Below are 18,587 nucleotides of genomic sequence, written 5' to 3'. Positions count from 1 at the left end.
CTATAAAACTATTTGCCTATGACATCCCTTCATTAGCTTAGATGTATGGATGTCATCAGTACATTAATATTCCAATCTATTAAATATGCAGTTGTTGCATTTATTCAATCACATACTTCCTATCCAGTGCAGACGTGAGCTGAAAACAAGCTTTATCCATGTTGACTGAGCTGCTCAGAATGGTGCTTCCGTGTGTGTATCACCAACTCCCTTCGGCGTACAAATGCCCCGTTGCACTGCTGGCATTTGTGCGGCTTTTCGCTAGTATGCATCGATCGCTCGTGTCTCACCCGGTCGGTAGCATGAGCAAATTTCCGATCACATCCTTGCCTGCAATGGAATGGCTTTTCTCCTGTATGCACCCGTTCGTGAATGTCCATTGCCTCTTTAGTGCGCAGTTTTTTAGGACAAAATCGGCACTGCCAGGGCGTTTCGCCATGAACGTTTCTGCAGTGCCTCTTCATTAGGGCAGTATCCCTGAAGACCATACCACAGCCTGTTTCACTGCAGGGTACGTTTTCAAAAGGGACGTGGATTTTCTGGTGATTTTTGAGCACCGACAATTTCCGGAATGTTTTTCCACAGATATCACAGGCAAACTCCGGCAAAAAATCATTATGATACTTCTGCTCATGATCACGTAGATGACTTGACTTGAAGAAGCATTTTCCGCACTGTTGGCAAATATATTCATCGCGCTTTTGTTTATAAGACACGTGCACAAGAAGCTGTTTCTCGGATTCATACGATCTTTGGCACACCGTACAGGTAAATTTGATGAGATCTGGATTTTTGGAGCTGGCCAATTCGTTTTCACGTCTTTTGCCTTCATGAGCCTGAAATACATGTGTTAACAGTTCATCTTCCGTGTTAAAACCTTCCCAGCAGCGAACAAAACAGCAATAATGAAATTGAGTGTTTTCATTTTCCGATTGTTTCATCTGCAATGTATGTCTTTTATATGATGCATTTCTTTTACTGTTTTCGAATTTTTGTTTGACTGGTAATTTCTGTAGTTGGTGCAAGGGTTTAGAATCCTGATGTAATTTTAATTGATTCTTCTGCACAAACGACTCATTGCATATCGTACAGAGAAATACATCATTGTAAGAGTAATACTCAATATGATTGGTCAATCTTTCCTGGCTTTGAAATTTCTGGTAGCACGTGGGACAAGTATAACCGCTGTCTGCATAATAATTTTGCGAATGGTTATCTTTTGAATGCTGTATTAGTTCATCTCTGTTCGCAGCAATAAAGCTACATCCACAACAGCGATCCCCATCGATTTCTAAGTATTCGAAATCATCGAAAATTAAACGCTGTGCGATTCTCTCCTCCGAAGGCACGACGAAGGGAAATTTAGTATCCTCATCTTCCAGCACTATTTCATCCTCCATATCCGAATCAGAAAGAACGCTTCCCTCATTGTCATCGTTATCTGACTGTCCCAGTACCATAGATGTTTCGACATCATCCGACTTTAGGAGGATACCATTTTTGATCTCTTTATCTTGCCCAGTCGATTCGTCTGGAACCTCGTCGAGGAACTCATATTCATAGACACTTTCGCAATCTTGAACGATTTCTAGCTTTATTTTGCTAGAATCCTGTTCTGTTTTTTTGCTGTTGGAAAAGGAGGTTGTTGAATAAGCTTATAGATAAAGTATTATGATGATTTGGTAAAGAATGCCGAAAACAAACAAAACTTTAAATTTCAATAAACATCCACTAAAAAACGTAGACGATTTACAGCAATTGAGAAACATGTAGCACATTGTATAGCTAATCAACCAACCAAGCTAATATGATTCAACGCACCATTTTCTTCTTAACTTTTAAACGCAATGACCGATAGTGATTATATTCAATATCGATCAACTAGGGTGTGTGCTCCTGTCGAATGCAACTTGTTGCAAGGAAATCGGTTTAGAATTACTATTCGCTTTGACGCAGCCGCACTGTTGCCATCTAGCGGCGACGGACGTGTGCATGAAATCACTGTTTTTTAACATGGTGAAGTATAGGAAGTCTATTTTAAAATGCTTTTAAAATGTTATTAACAGTGATATGTTGAAAACTTTTAAATGCAGAATTTTGGAAAATTACATGTTATGCTTCTTATCTACACATGTTTTTTTAATCAAAATAATTCAACTTTCGTGTTACTTACACGGTTAGAAAAAAGTACCTAATATTAGGTTCTTTTCACTCAAATCGGGGGTTCAGTGTGGGAACCTAAAATTAAGTAATTTTTTCTTGAAATTAATTAAAATTCACTTAATATTAAGTAAAATATACCTAATTTTAAATAGAAACTAACCAAAAGTTAGGTGAATTTCACTCAACTTTTGTTAACATGAGATTACTCAACGTTGGGTTCCCACACTTTAATGCCCTTCCCGGATAAAAATGTACTATTGGTTCAATAGTGTAAACAATTGAATTACCATAAAATGTACGGTATACAATAGGATACATTGTTTCTTGATGGTTGCACAGATTGTATCAACACTGAGGATACAATACATCAACATATTTCTCTAATGTAACTATACTTGCAATTGTTTTTGGAACGTTTTAGTACATAAGTTTCATACATTGATAGTTTTTGAAACGTTTCTTTACATTGGATATAAACTATATAACAATATTTGCCTCATAGCGTCAAATATGCATTTTTTCCCTTTAAATTGCATTGTTGAACAGTAAACCTGTCACAACTGAGAAATTTAAAATCGTATTGTTTTACTATATAAATACAATACAATCCATTGTATTTTGAACAGTTTTGTTCGAATATTTCAACAATATATTAACCATACACTCTATTGTGTGACGAAAAAAATGTATGGAAAAATCTCAGATTTTGTATAGTTACGATACTTAACAACCCGTACATTCTATTGCGAAAACTTCATTTACATTTCAGTAAATGGTTCATAACAATGCATTCTAATGTATTTCTATGGTTTCATTTACAATATAATCTATTGCCAATTTAATGTTATTAATAGTAGTGTTACAATAAATTGTATTGTTATTCTACTGTATTTTTTATTCGGGTTGTTGAGTGGTTTTGCTCTTCATTTTATGACAACAAAGGGAAGAGGGAGGGAGATGCAAGAGAAAAAAAAGTACCTAAAATTAGGTACTTTTTTCTAACCGTGTATATGAAAGTAAATTAAATTTCTAACCCAAAAAAATGAACAATTTTCGGCTAAAATGTGTTTTAACGCTTTAATAAGCATTTTAAAATTGACGTCCTATATCCCTTGCTGGGTGAAATAAAAAAGCATCAGCCGACCCCCATTTTGTTTTCTCGCTTTCGTCAGGGCCAATATGACAAAGTGGCTAACGTTTTTCGGTTTTCGTGTGCACACACACATACACATGCACTGACAGACATTTCGGGACTAATTTGCGATTTGGGTGTAACTTATTTTGTAAACAAACATTGCTTTATCGATTCCGTAGAATGCAAGCATTTGACTCCAAAACTAATTCCCTTATCTGATAGAGGAAAGCCTATTCTGTCGGATGCATACGTTGGTTTTCTCCGGAAATCCTTGCTTTAGCAGGAATTTGCCTTGCAATGTTTGTTTACAAAATAAGTTACGCCCAAATCGCAAATCAGTCCCGATTTGTTCAGCTATAGAATGCTACTCGAGCTAAGTCGATTGGTATATAACATTATGGGTTTCCGAGACTTCTTTAAAAAGTTCGATTTTGAAGTGAAATGATAACCTTTCGGTACAACTTTGTTGTATACCTACACAGCAAAAATTATTGTAAAACACATCGACGTAACTTGCGCGATGTAGTAAAAAAAGCTGTGTAACGGCGAAGAAAAGATACAAAATTACATCAATTTTATGTGTGTTTACATCGCGTAGAAATTACACACGAAGAAAAAATCCATTTGACATCACGTTACTTTTGTGTAATATAAACATACAAAAAATGGTATTATTACACAGAAACATGTGCAACCAGTTGATCCTAATACCCGTGTGTATTATTACACACATTTTATGTAATATTGCATTGAAAGATAATGCTATATTAAATCTGGCTGCACTTCTCAATCTGAGCTCCATATGGCAGTCCGACAGACGTGCAGGCAGGTGCCATTTTGAAATTGCTCTAGCACTTCGCAAAGTTTTATGTTTGACAAAAACGCAATTACTGCAAATTCTACCAGCTATTTGCCTGAAAAAAAGGATGATAGTGGAATATTTATGGATCTGGTACCGTATAAGTTGTAAGTATATTTTCCTTGGAATAATTATTTTGAATAATTTGTTATATTTCCGTTTCAGGATTTTGTAGTTCCGTATGACGGAACGACTATGGAAAAGAGGGAACAAGTAGAACTGCAGTCTGAAATCAACTGCGGCTTGCGGTTGGATTTACGCAAAGCTGCCGGAGGATTAGATATGCCGTAATGTAACGGGCGTGAGGAAAAGGCCGATTCCGATTCCGGAAAAGGCCGGTGAAAGTGTCCGGCCTCGACTGTGCACCCTTGACCCTGCTCCCAATCATCGGTCTGTGGCCATAAGAAGATTGTAAACACCAGGTAAACTCAAGTTTTCTAAAACAAAATCCAAATTCTTACAATGTTTTTGGCAAGTGTTATCTTGAACCATACGAACCTCAATTTTATTAGACAATTTATTATATAATTGAGCAATCTTGTGGGTAAAACATCTTTGAACATTCCTTGCCAGTAATAGTAGAGTTATTTCCGCAATTCATAGTTGATAGTCATAAGTTTCTTTGATGATTTTAAGAAATTTTCTAAATTGAAATTTCGTATGTTTCAGCCTACCCCCGCTTGTTCAACTGTCCTGGCAAGACGAAGCTTATTTGCCATAAAGCTCATTCCAATATCAGGAGCTCTTAACAATTTAAAGCCATGGAAGACGATCTGTAAATCTATATGACTGCAACCGTTGCCGGATGGTATCATGCGTTTTTGAAGCATCAGGAATGTTTGATTTCTGGAGGGAATCAAAAGTTGTTCTTGATGTAGGTACAACAATTAAATATTGGTGAGAACCTGACTAGAATAAGATCTAAAACTCTTTCAACTTTTTTGATGTCTACGTATTTTAATCAGCATGCTGCTATGAATCCGCATGAGTTTTTTTGGGGTATTTGGAGGAACATATTCCCCGACAGAACCACTCATTTTTTAAAGTTATATTTATACAGGGAGTAGTCGTATCGTGCAGTATCTCCTTTCCCAAAGTTTATTGCTTGGCGGCATTCAAACCAAATAGTGATTTTGTTAATGCAATGTGCTTAACAGTAATAATGAACGTTGACGACGTTTCTTGGAAATATTTAACTAGCTAAACACTGATCTAAAGAATCAATGGATGAGCATTATTGTTGTCCAGTTGAAAAGTAAATTGAGCTCTCGCGACAATCAAGTTTTCTCCCATTCCATCATGTCGCAACTGTGGCGTAACTAGTGTGCATGATGGCGCACGGCGGTGGAATAGATGCGCACTAGTCGCGATGTAGTTGCGACATCAGGAAATAAGGAATTCGCTCTCAATTGCTAATGATAGAATGTCATTTTTTTTAAATTTTATGTGTTTTTTCAATGAATTATTGGCAGTGGCTGATTTTCTACCCGCCGCTGTCACATCCAGGGGCTATGGTATATGCGCAAAATAGCCAGCATGAGTTAACCACCTGAAGTTTGTATGGCGAATGACATCTAACGCGGGTTTTCTTAACCGTAGGAACTTTTCACGGAAAACTATTTGGTACCGGTTATGTAGGAAGGTGTCCGCTACTACGCCTACCAAATATTTTTTTTGATTAAGGTGCTTATTTTTGAGATATTAAGCATTAGATGCCTTTCGCCATACTGATTTTCGAAAGTTAACTCCTAGTGTGCCGCTGTTAGCACGCTCAAAGCAGGCGATTCATTGTAGATTATAGGCGGTAAAAGATATAATATAATATGTTTTAGAGATATGCTTTGAATGCTTTATTCGAAGTGAACAGACATAGACATAGAGTTCACTTAACAGCTATTAATCTAGTTAACAATTAACATGACTAGAACGCATATAGAGGACGTGACTTGGTATTTCTTCTCACTTTACAACACTAAATCAGCAATGAAATATAATTGAATAAATTGATATTAAAAGGCTGAAATAATATATACTAAAGATCAAGGACTGGTTTTCTGGTTCTGGTTTATTTTTTTTAGGGATATCAACCCATAAGCTCATTCATCCCTAGTACAATGTAGTACAATGACTGTGGTACACCACGGTTATATTTATGCCGTAGTACATACTGTACCATGGCTCACCACGTTGTACCAGCATAGTACAAGAAGATTTTACACTTGTGATATAACTAGTACCATGGTATAAATACCACCAGTGTGTCAATATTAGGAAACCAGATCAGTAATAAATATATTTATTTGTAATCTGGTATATGTCCATCGACGGATGAAAAGACAAAGACACTGATATTATAGAGTAATTTATCTATTCATTCATTTCTCTTCATGCTCGGTTGCGCTCCACGCACGCTGAATCGAACCTGGTCTGTCCCCGCTTTGTTGAAGCTGCCGGAATGGATGCGAACACCATCTCTACAGAGCTGCAGTCCGCCATTCTTGCAACATACCCTGCCCATTGCACCCTTCCAGTTTTAGCTACCATCTGGACACTGGGTTCACCGTAGAGTTGAGCGAGCGTTTTGTACATGACACATTTGGGGCGAGTGTGATTTTTTTTGCCCGCAGTTTTTTTCTGGAGCCCGTTGATGCTGTAATATGTAATCATATTTTTCGTACACATAGAAAATCTATAAAAATAATACCCCTCACCCACTGCATATACAAATAATTAGAAGCATTCCACCTGCAGACAAGATATTGATCATATGACTTTCTAAGCATGTCATCAAATGGAAATTCATAATGTTTTAAAAACATGACTCTTTTTTGCCCCATAGGATTGCTATAATCGAGATGGGTTTTTGGAAATCAACAAATGACAAACATGACTCATTGATGTTTTTATTGAGGCGTAGAGGATAAAGTGAAGAAATATTATATGTAGATCCACAAAGATAGAATTCGATGTTTTCTAGTAAAATATTATAATTGTAATTAAACTTCAAATAATGTACATAGGGGAAATGACGGCTCCGGCAGGTTTTGTTCTATTATTGTCAGGGGGGTTTTTGTTGACCAAATTTTATGAAATGTGGCCACAATATTCTTTGAAATCCGTTTGGGGAATCCTTCAGGAATCTCATTAGAAATCCTGCAAGGATTAGATGGGGAATCATTTGGGGATTCCATAGGGAATCGTTTAGGGTTTCCATGGGGAATCCTTTAGGGATCACATGGGGAATCCTTTATGGATCCCATAAGGAATCTTTCAAGGATACTGTGGAGCATGCTTTAGGTATTCCACGAGAAAGCTTTTAAGGATACCATGGAAAATCCGTTGGGGACTCCAAGAAGAATTCTTAAGGTATGCCAAGGGAAATTCTTTAGGGGTTCCATGGGGAATGCTTCAGGGTATCCAAGAGAAATATTTTAGGGATCTCAATAGGAATTTCTCAGGGATTCCATGGGGAATTCTTTTTAGAGGTGAACCAGCCAAGAGCTGAAAGCCTCTTTAATAAAGAAGAAAAAAGGGGTATTCTTTAGGAATACAATGGAGAAGGCTTTAGGGATTTCATGAAGAATCCTAAAGGGTTTCTAAGGGGAATCATTTAGGGATTCCATGGGAAGTATTATTTTAGGGATCCCCCTAGGACTTTTTGGGATTTCATCAGGAATCCTTTAGGGATTTCATGGGGAATCTTTCATAGGGGTTTCATGGAGAATCCTTTACAGATTTCTTGGAGAATCCTTTAGGGATTGATTCAATGGGGAATTCTTTAGGGATATTATGAGAAATCTTTTACGAATTCCATTAGGAATCCTTTAAGGGAGTCTCACAACTCGGAGAAAATGTCCGCCAGATTTTGGTCCCTGTGCAATTGCACGGAAAATATTTTAGGGATCCCACTAGGATTTTTTTAGGGATTTTTTAGGGATTCCATGGGGAATCTTTTATAGGGATTTCAAGTGGATTTTTTTAGGGATTTCATAAGAGTATCTTTTTCAGATTTCTTGGGGAATCCTTTAAGGCTACTTTTCCGGAACATTTTCCGCTGTATTTTGATCCCCGTGTATTTTAAATGGGGCCGGAATTTTGATTCTCCGTGCTCAAATTCCATATGTAAAAATACATGGGAAAAATATCCGCGGACCAAATTCCCTAGGTGTGAGGCTACCGAAAGGGATTCCATGGGGAATGGTTAATAGATTCAATGGGAAATACTGTAGGGATCCTAGCGTGGTGCGTATCCGAGGATGGAGAGATGCGGCCTCGAACCGTGCATTGTGGCGTCAAATTGTTGATTCAGTGTTATCTGTTTAGATGTTAACTAAATAAATAATAATAATAATAATAATAATAATGTGGGAATTTATGCATTAATTCCTCCTGGTATTTTTCCGGGAATTCCTACAGATAATTATTCAGAAATTCCTTCATGAACTTCTCCAAGAATTAGTTCAGGACTTCCTTGTGAGAATTCTTCCGAAAGTGCTTGTGGGAGTTCCTCCGGGAGCTCCTCCAGGAGTTTTTTCAAGAGAACTTCACAGGGAATTCCTGGAGGATATATGGCAGGAATTTCATGGGAAATGGGATTTCGAAAGTTTCTCTAAAAATTCAACTCCGGGTGTTCCTCCGAAAATTCCGCCGGGAGTTCCAGCAGTAGCACCTCCGGGAATTCATTCAGGATTTTTTTGGAAAATTAATCTACAAAATCCTCCTGAAATTCCTCGGAGAATTTCTCTGGGAGTTCCTCCGGATCTCTTTGAGAATTCTTCCAGGAGTTCCTCCTGGAATTCTTATGGAAGTTCATTTGGGAGTTCTTACGAGGGTTACTCTAGAAATTCTTCCTGCAGTTCTTTTAGAAATTACTCTAATTCCACCGGAAGTTCATCCGAAAATTCCTCTGATAATTTCTCCGGAAATTCCTCCGCGAGCTCCTCCGGAAATTACTCCAGAAGTTCCTTCATAGAGGAACACTTCCGGAGGAATGCTCATAAAAACTGCCGGTGGATCTCCTGAAGGAACTGCCGGAAGAGCTCCCGTAAGAACTCCCGGAGGAATTTCAGGAGGAATTTCAGGAGGAACTCCTAGAAAAATTCCTAGAGGAACTCCCAGAGAAACTATTGGAAGAACTTTAAGAGGAATTTCCAGCTAAAAGCCTAAATGATTTCATGAAAAAAACCTGCATGATTTCCTGGAAGAGCTACTGGTGGAACTCCCGGAGGAATTCTCGGATAAACACCCGGATGAATTGCCTGTTGAAATCCCGGAGGAATTCTTGAAATAACTGCCGGAGGAATTTCTGAAAAACTCCCGGGAGAATTTGCAAATGAACCCCCGAAGGAACTGAAACTACCAGAAGAATTCTCGGAAAAAATCTTGGATAATTCATCTTATAGACAAATCTGGTCTAGCTGAAACCTTTATAGGGGTATGTAGCTGGATCATCATAATCATCAGAGGACCTCACGAAGAATTCTTTGAGGAGCTCCCAGAAAAATTCTCGGTGGAGCTTCTGGAGGAATTTCTATATAAATTCCTGAAGAAGCCTAAATGAATTCCAGAAAGAAAGCTTGAATGAATTCCCGGAGGAAATTCCCGGAAGAATTTTCAGAGGAACCCCCGTAGGATCTGTGGATAGAACTACCGGAATAATTCTCGGAGAAAATCCTACAGAAACTCTTTGAGGAACTGCCGGTGGAATTCCCGGAGGAATTTTCAGAAAAACTCCTGGGGATCTCCCAGTAGAATTCATGAATTTTCCACCGGAATTCTTTCAGGATTTCTTTGGGAATAAATCTAGGAATTGCTCCGAAAATTCCATTGTTGATTTCATTTACAATATAATTTCTATATAAATTTTCGGTGGAATTCTTGGGTCCCTGGATTGTGACCGATGTGGCCGGATTTAATCCGAGTGGGCCAGGAACCACAAAAATACCATTCCCATCATTGCTTTGTGAAATAATGAAGTTTGAGGTGTCGCACGACCTATTTTGAATCAATTTAGAAAATGGCCATTCCGTTGGTCCCCGGATTGTGATCGATGTAGCCGAATTGAATCCGAATAGGCCAGGAACCCTAAAATATCATTCACATCCTTGCTTTGTAAATTCATGAAGTTGGAGGTGTCACACGACCTATTTTGAATCAATTTAGAAAATGGCCATTCCGTAGGTCCCCGGATTGGGACGGATGTGGCCGGATTGAATCCGATTGGGCCAGGAACCCTAAAAATATCATTCACATAATTGCTTTGTAAAATCATGAAGTTTGAGGTGTCACACGAAGGATTCCCCTTCGGAATCTCTAAAGGATTCCCCTTCGGAATCCCAGAAGGATTCCCCTTCGGAATCCCTAAAGGATTCCCCTTCGGAATCCCTGAAGGATTCCCCTTCGGAATCCCTGTAGAATTTCCCTTCGGAATCCTTGCAGGATTCCCCTTCGGAATCCCTGCAGGATTCCCCTTTGGAATCCCTGCAGGATTCCCCTTTGGAATCCCTGAAGGATTTCCCTTTGGAATCCCCTTTCGGAATACCCCAATGGAAACCCTAATGGATTCCCCATGAAATGCCTAAAGAATTTCCCATGAAATTCCTTAAAGATTATCATGGAGTACCTGAAGGAACCCCCGTAGAATCCCTAAACGATTCCTCTTGGAATCCCTAAAGGATTCCCCTTGGAATCTCTAAAGGATTCTCCATGGAATCACCAAAGGGTTTCTCAAGGAATCCCTAAAGGATTCTCAATGAAACCCCAAAACGATTCCCCCCCAAGTAACTGTTGGAATCTTTCGATATAATTACGACAGAACAGGCACAGTGGAATGTCCAACGAGACCGGAAGATTCCAGAAGGATTCTCTTCGAAATCTCAGAACAATTTTCATCGGAATCTAAAAAAGATTCCCTTCGTAATCCTAGTTTCAAACCCTAGAATGATTCCACTCGAGGTATCAAGAATTTTCTTCGGAATCCTAGAAAGATTTCCTTTGGTACCTCAGAAGCAAGTTCTTTGGAATCGCAGAAGAATTTCCTTTAGAATATGATTGGTATCCCCGAAGAATTCTCTATGAAATCATTGAAAAAATTTCTTTGGAATTCCAGAGAGATTCTTTTTGGACCCCAGATAGATTTTTTTTAATCTCTAAAGAATCTCTTTCGGAATCTAAGAATATTTTTCAGCAGAATTCAAGAACGACTCCCTTCGGAATCCCAGGATTCTCTTCTTCTCTTCTTCTTCTTCATTGGCATTACGTCCCCCACTGGGACATTGCCGCCTCGCAGCTTAGTGTTCATTAAAAACTTCCACAGTTTATTAACTGCGAGGTTTCTAAGCCAGGTTACCATTTCTGCATTCGTATATCATGAGGCTAACACGATGATACTTTATGCTCACGGAAGTCGAGACAATTTCCAATCCGAAAATTGTCTAGACCGACACCGGGAATCGAACCCAGCCACCCTCAGCATGGTCTTGGTTTGTAGCCGCGCATCTTACCGCACGACTAAGGAGAGCCCCTAACTCAGGATTCTCTTCGCAACCTTAAAAGTATACTATGTGGAACTACAAAAGGATTCCGTTCGGATCCCTTCTTTGGAATTCCGGAACGATTTCTTTGGAATCCTAAAAAAAATTTGTTTGATATGCCGGAAAATTGCATTTAGAATCCCATAAGGATTCTTTTTAGAATCGCAGAAGGATTCCGTTTAGAATTTCAGATCAATTTCATTATAATCCAAGAAGGAATCCCTTCGGAATCCTTAAAGGTTTTTCTTCTAATGACAGAAGGATTAGGTTTTGAATCTGAGAAGAATTTTCTATGGAATACCAAAAAGATTCCCTTTGGAATACCAGAAGGATTCTCTTTGGGATCCGTTCGGAATCGCGGAAGGAATCACCGAAGGGCTCCGTTCGGAATTTCAGAATCCTTTTTTCGAAATTCAAGAAGATTATTCTTTGAAATTCCAGAAAGATTTTGCTCGGAATCCTAGAAGGCATCCCTTCGTAATCTCAGAAGGATTCTTTTCGGAATCTTTGAAAAAAATTTCTCGGTACCTCAGAAAGAATTCCCTTTAGAATCCAGTAGGCCAAATTCCTTCAAAGCGTACCAATATTCTTAAAATTTGGTTATGTAACGTTAGTAGATTAGATGCAGAATATGTTTAAATATAAATTTCAAGTTCATTGTGACGGCAATTAATCGTTTTTCTCTTATAGGTCACCGAACGTCAAATCCAAATCTACAAACTGGAGGATTTTACAAGGTGGATCGATCAGGCGGAAAACGATTTACGGGCGCTTCGCAGACTGCTTGGCCGGTGACGTACTACAGCCATGGACCGTGGAATGGATACACCTGTTATATATTGCAGAGGCCACTTCGGCATCAGGCTGAATGATGAAAAAATAACCACGAATGGACCCTCTCTGTGTGAAAAGAAGACCTTTGATGTAAATAGCAAAACCTTCAGATCCACTACGCGATCTAAAGAAATCTAATTAAGTTAGGTTTATCATAAATATTGTTTTTATAAATATATATTTACAATAAAATGAAATGAGACAAATAACTCCATAAAAGAAAATCCCCATCAGATTTAAATTCACAAGCTTTCGAGTACTGTTTTACATCATATACATTTACATTGCTTGAATTACGTCGTCTAATTTATTACATCAAAACAAAATTACATCGCTCCTGTTTATTACACAGAAGGTAATTTTGTACATCGCGCAGTGTAATATTAAACAGCCGATGGATTCAACTGGTTGCAGCGATTTCGATGTAATATTCAACAACTTTTTTTGCTGTGTACGAGAAAGGCAAAAAGTTGCAAACCTGAGATAGTGCAATATTGTTGAACGATTTTGGATTCATACTCACTTGGACTCTAATCTTCTCTCTGCCTCTAGAACTTGCTTTTGAAACTCAACGCCTATTTTTAATTTCTGTTCACAATCTGCGCAAAGATATGATGGTTTTCCGTCATTTTCGGAAATCTATATCAAATTTTGAAAAAAAAAGTTCATAAGATCAGGTCATTACTTTAAAAATTATGTACTAGATTAGAAGGCATATAGAAGACAAAACTCACCAAAACGTTAGCAAAATCTGCGAGCATCTGTCCGGGCATAATTCCTTCATGTAACTCGAAAAGGGGCAAAACCGGAGGTCCGGTACAAACACGACAACTAGCTTCATTTATCATTGTTATTCATTAAATCCGATTGGCACAAATTATTGCTCTATTAGTCAAATTACTTTGCAAAATTAAAAATATTTCAGACAAACAACGACTATGCAACGAAGATATACAAAACAGAGCGTTTGACAGATGATACCACAGTTTACTCCACTATTCTAGTACTTCGAGGCTCGAGGCTGGCGCCTATTTCTCACGAGTTCTTTTTGAATTGGACGCCAAAATGTATCTATTAAACGTATTAAAAATAAAACATTTTACCCAATATAACTTGGGACAATCAAGAACCAGATGACGGTAGTTGCCAAACGTATTCGAGCGGCCCAAGTGATCGTCAACTAAAACTAATAATTAATATTACATTTCAAGACAAAATTTTCAAAACGACTTATCTGCTTTTATAAACAAAGATTCAAACGACGATTTGACGAACCTGATAGCTCTCCCACGCAAACCAACACCATCAACAGGTAGCGGAATCCTTCATCTACCTATTGATGGTATTGGTTTGCGTGGGAGAGCTATCAGATTCGTCAAATCGTCGTTTGAATCTTTGTTTACAAAAGCAGATAAGTCGTTTTGAAAATTTTGTCTTGATTTATAGAAACGGTTTTCAACTCTTGACTGGTTCAAACTCTTAAGGGAGTATGCATAAATTAAGTAACGCTTCGTGCGGAGAGGGGGGTTGTCCGAAGTGCCATCTATCTATACAAAAAATTTGATGATTCATACAAAAATTTCAAATTATTCATACAAAAAATGTGACAGGTAGAAGGGGGATTGAAAATGGCCAATTTTCACGTAACGTAATTAATGGGGTCCCCATAAATAAACAAAAATTAACCCCCATTTTCCCTAACTGGAGATTTTAATACAAGTTTTAATATATAACTAAAATCAGTATAGTGCAAAAACTCATCGATTGTACTATGTATGTAATGTTCCTGATGAGAAGAAAAAACGCGTTGCATATTTGAGCAGTCAATTTATTTCTCAGTCAATCCCCTTTTCACGAGCTACTCGCCGATTGCTCCGAATTTTGATCGGTACGAATTGCAGTCATTATCACCGAACCTAGATCCCTAAGCGTATCCAGTCCGTGTTCACTGAGGCGATGCATTTTGTACTCTGCGAACTTATTATATCCCTCAGAGCATAGATCACAGCTGTAGAGTTTCCCTTTGGTGTGAATACGCTCGTGTAACCTACGTTCACGGTCCCGTATGAACGATGTCGTGCAGAAATTGCATTTAAATGGCCGAATGCCCAAATGCACTTGATTTTCATGCATGGTTCTGTCACTAGTTTTGTAATATCGCTTCTCACAGTATCGGCACTGATACGCTTTCGTCTTAGTGTGAGTTAATTGGTGTGCTTGAAATATATTTCGACTGGCGAAAGACTTTGAACACAGCATACATTTGAAAAATCTGGTATTAGCATGTACTGAGTTCATGTGATCCTTCAATATACCTTTCCTTAGAAAGCCACGTCCACAAATGTTACAAACATGAGAGCGTTTACTATTATGAACTTGTTGATGATTGTGAAAGCCTCCTAGCGACATAAATGCCTTATCACATTTTGTGCACTGATACTGTGCTATTTTACCACAATTGCTACGCTCATGTTGCTTCAACGTTGCCTTAGAAGCATACTTTGCTCCACATTTGCGGCAAACATGATGAATGCTTTTATTCGAAGACTGATGCCGGTTGTACGCCTGCTCATTTTCAAATCCTTTCAGACATATGTTGCAAACAATCGTCGAATGCTTCCGATCCTGTGTATGCTGAATTCGTAATATTTCATGATCTGCCACCGCGTGCTTCAGAAGTTCACTTTTTGATTGAAATGATTCATGACAACGCACGATGCAACAACAAAAGCGGGAATCTTCATCTTCTGTATTAGAATTTTTTTTAGAAGTTTTCACCGATCCTTGTGATGTATTACGATGAAGGCTAGTCATGGTAACATGATTTATTATGTGTTTCTTATGTATTGTAGTGTATTTACAATCACCAATACGACAATGGTATGAATAATGATGAATTTCTGATTGATGCTGTTCTAATTCTTGTCGCTCATTAAACGTTTTGTAACATTTACTACAATGGATTACCTCAATATTTTTGAAAGATGTAGTGGTAGGTAGATGCTTCTCAGCGATATGTATCTCTAAATCAGGTTCATTCGAATAGATGGTATCGCAACCGCAACATCTGAAACCAGTGATCAGCATTGATTCAAACTTATCAGATGTTTTAAAAGAGTACATTACTTCTTCGTGACCTTCTACGAAGATGTGTTCCATGAAACTAAGTTCGTTTCCCAGAAAACAGTTACAAAGCTTACAGTAATACAATTTGTTACTTTTGGCTGCGTCTTTGTGTGTTACTAGTAATTGTTTTGTATCAAATCCTTTATTACATATATCACATAGGAATTTCCTTTCGTAGCCATCATGTTCTTTATAATGAGCATGTTTACAGTGATCGAATAAAGATTCAATATTCGAGAAAACCATTTGACAGCCACAGCAGCGTTTTCCTTGCACATAAAACACACTGTATTGATCGAACTCGTCAACTTTGCTTACGTTTTCCGGATTTAGAGGAACACCGGTATGTGTTTTGGCATCAGTATTATGTTCAACGGAGCTCTCTGTTTTAATATTCTTTGTTGAATCGATGTATTCATGGTAGTCCTCATCTTCATCCAGGTATTCAACATTTTGTTCTTCATCTATACCTTCCACTTGAACTTCAAGTTCAAAAGTTTTGCTAACTGCTTCGGATGATTCCTCAGTTTGAACATTTTGAAAGCTATCACATGTTGGTTCAATTTGTACAGAGGATGAAACGCCTTGCAACAGCATAGCCCGGAATGCTTCATCTGACCTTTGACATTGCTTGCGTAGCTCGTAGGCTTGGTTGAGCCGTATCATACATTTGCCGCAGATATTTTGTGGAAGATTATCATCATCCGAAACCTGTAACCACGAGAAAAATGAGCAAGTTGATCATTTGTAACTTGCAAAGACAAAATCTAACAAAATTAGTCACAATAAACGCACAGGTTTATGATTGAGTCGCAATCAAATGCTGTTCAATACCGATGCACAGAGTGGAGTAAGAGAAAAACTGAAAAATGTTCTCACATTTTATGTTGGAAAATTAGTATTTTGGTCGAGAAATCATAAAACGGAGATCTTATTTTACACGGAACCCATTTAAAAACCTATCTCAATTCACCGAGTAGTAATATTGCCTTTCTCGTATTTAGTCAAGACACCAACCTTTATATGGTGCTTAAATGGCTGGGTTCGATGTGCCATTTTCTTTAAAACGCAACGGTCGATCGTTATCAACCTCTTCAATAGTGATCAGCTAGGATTTGCCGCGAGAAAATCGGTTAAGAGCCGATGCCCACGTAGCGTTTTTTCAACGCTGCGTGCACATGGCGTTGAAAAAACGCAGGTGTGCATCGGTGCGGCGACGCTGCGTTACCGCTTTTTCCCGATGCACACATGCGTTCTTTTAACGCCGTGTGCACGCAGCGTTGAAAAGACGCTACGTGGGCATCGGGCCTAAGGATTACTATATGAAAAGTTGTCTAATGTATTTCTTAGCATTTGTGCACACACATACATACACACGGACAGACAGACATGTGCTCAGTTTGTTGAGGTGAATTAATTGGTATACATATAACACTATGCTATGAGTCTCCGGCCTTCTATAAAAAGTTCTTTCGTGGAGTGAAATAATAGCCAACTCAGTGCAACTTTGTTGTACGAGAAAGGCAAAAAGAATCGGGTGATTTGTAAAAAAAAATGCGTGCTCGATAATTAAACTAAACTATTAAGAAAATTACTTCGATAATTTTTTGTTTATAAATAACATCGAGAGGGCCACCCTACCATTACTTCCGTACAATCGATGATCATGTTTGCTATCACATCGTCTTCACTCTCGTGGATTTGGAACAGCGAAATCAATTCTGCACAATTTTTCGCCATACAAACGCGGCAGTACCGATCCATATTGTAGTAATGTATTTACGTTGAAAACGTTATTCTAATGTATAATTTTGAAAACTTTTTGTAAACTTTTCAAACTTATAAATTAAATATAAACAAAATATCTGACTGACAGCCATCAACGACACAGTTTATATATTTACGACACCGCCATAGTATACTGAATAATGGGTATAATTACCAATAGCGGACCTTCCGGTCATATTATCATATAACGCGCACTACTAAAAATCCACACTACAAAAATTTCACACATTTTTATTGGCAAAAATCCATTAATTTAATTCATGATTCTAATTAGTGCACACATAACCACTCTCCACGCGAAGTACAAATATAATCTATAATCAAATGAAATGTATGTGTGGTCTCTAATATGCAGTTATTGAATTTATGTGTGGGTACAAATTGCATATATTTGGGTCGGCAAATTGCAAAAATTTATGTGTGCAACAAATATATTCAATATAAAGATATACACACATATTTATTGGCAAAAATCCATAGATTTAACTTATGATGTATATCAGCGCACATATAACCATTCTCCACACGAAATACTAATAAAATATTTATCCAAATAAACTTTATGTGTGGTCTCGAATTAGCAGATTTAATTTATGTGTGGTTCTATATCGATTATATTATAGGGTGGAGCGTCCCAGATTTAGCCCATCAGCCATTACCGCTCGTGGAAAACTGTGAAAAAGGGCGATTGACGTAAAAGACAGTAATTAAGGTGATTATAGAATGAAGCCCGTGGTGAATTTCAAATTCACCACACGTTTATCTACGTACATTTTCAAAAGCCCAAATCTGGCGTAATAGTTTTCGTACAGTGCCGAAACTCAAATTATGATTGTTCAGCATAACTAAGCAAACGATCTATCATTATTTCAGCCCCATACGCGTTATGGTTCTTTCATCTCGTGCTCTTGAAAAAAATATTGGAAAAGCACGTGGTTTACAAAATGGCCGATTTCTGGCTTTATTCTATAATCACCTTAAAGATATTCTATTTAAATGGGACAAGTAGAAGATTTCGGTTTTCTATAAATGAATCCAAGTAAAAATAAGCAAGAAGATAATTTTTAAATGCTTAATGAATTCAGTCTAATAAATTCTTTCTTCAAAATTATTTTGGCCAAGTATTAATAAATCGTGCCCAATGTGGATT

General features: G+C 37.8%; 2 protein-coding genes and 1 long non-coding RNA gene across 5 annotated transcripts; 1 reads left to right on the top strand and 2 right to left on the bottom strand.

The window, feature by feature from the left end:
* Positions 1 to 79: 79 nt before the first annotated feature.
* On the bottom strand, positions 80 to 13,503 carry LOC134213759 (zinc finger protein 271-like). Of its 2 annotated transcripts, XM_062693078.1 has the most exons (3): positions 13,258 to 13,502; positions 13,047 to 13,162; positions 80 to 1,626 (listed from the first exon to the last, which is right to left on the bottom strand). In XM_062693078.1, exons 1-3 carry the CDS (start codon positions 13,369 to 13,371, stop codon positions 153 to 155), a joined length of 1,704 nt encoding a protein of 567 aa, XP_062549062.1. In that variant the 5' UTR covers positions 13,372 to 13,502; the 3' UTR covers positions 80 to 152. The 2 variants fall into 2 exon arrangements, with proteins under 2 accessions (XP_062549062.1, XP_062549063.1); XM_062693079.1 differs by lacking the exon at positions 13,047 to 13,162 and having other exon boundaries at positions 13,258 to 13,503.
* Positions 3,998 to 12,715, top strand: LOC134213767 (uncharacterized). Of its 2 annotated transcripts, none has more exons than XR_009979523.1 (4): positions 3,998 to 4,264; positions 4,323 to 4,579; positions 4,827 to 5,054; positions 12,380 to 12,715. It is a non-coding gene; the product is annotated as an uncharacterized LOC134213767 (long non-coding RNA). The 2 variants fall into 2 exon arrangements; XR_009979522.1 differs by having other exon boundaries at positions 4,010 to 4,264; positions 4,827 to 5,031.
* Positions 13,504 to 14,335: 832 nt separating the features above from the next.
* LOC134213756 (zinc finger protein 184-like) lies at positions 14,336 to 17,548 on the bottom strand. The gene is made up of 2 exons (XM_062693075.1): positions 17,291 to 17,548; positions 14,336 to 16,360 (listed from the first exon to the last, which is right to left on the bottom strand). Exons 1-2 carry the CDS (start codon positions 17,411 to 17,413, stop codon positions 14,375 to 14,377), a joined length of 2,109 nt encoding a protein of 702 aa, XP_062549059.1. The 5' UTR covers positions 17,414 to 17,548; the 3' UTR covers positions 14,336 to 14,374.
* Positions 17,549 to 18,587: the final 1,039 nt, after the last annotated feature.

This window comes from Armigeres subalbatus, chromosome 2 (genome assembly GCF_024139115.2).
Source record: "Armigeres subalbatus isolate Guangzhou_Male chromosome 2, GZ_Asu_2, whole genome shotgun sequence".
NCBI classification, from domain to species: domain Eukaryota; kingdom Metazoa; phylum Arthropoda; class Insecta; order Diptera; family Culicidae; genus Armigeres; species Armigeres subalbatus.
Note: the sequence above shows the minus strand (reverse complement) of the source record. Positions and strands in the feature narration are given on the sequence as shown.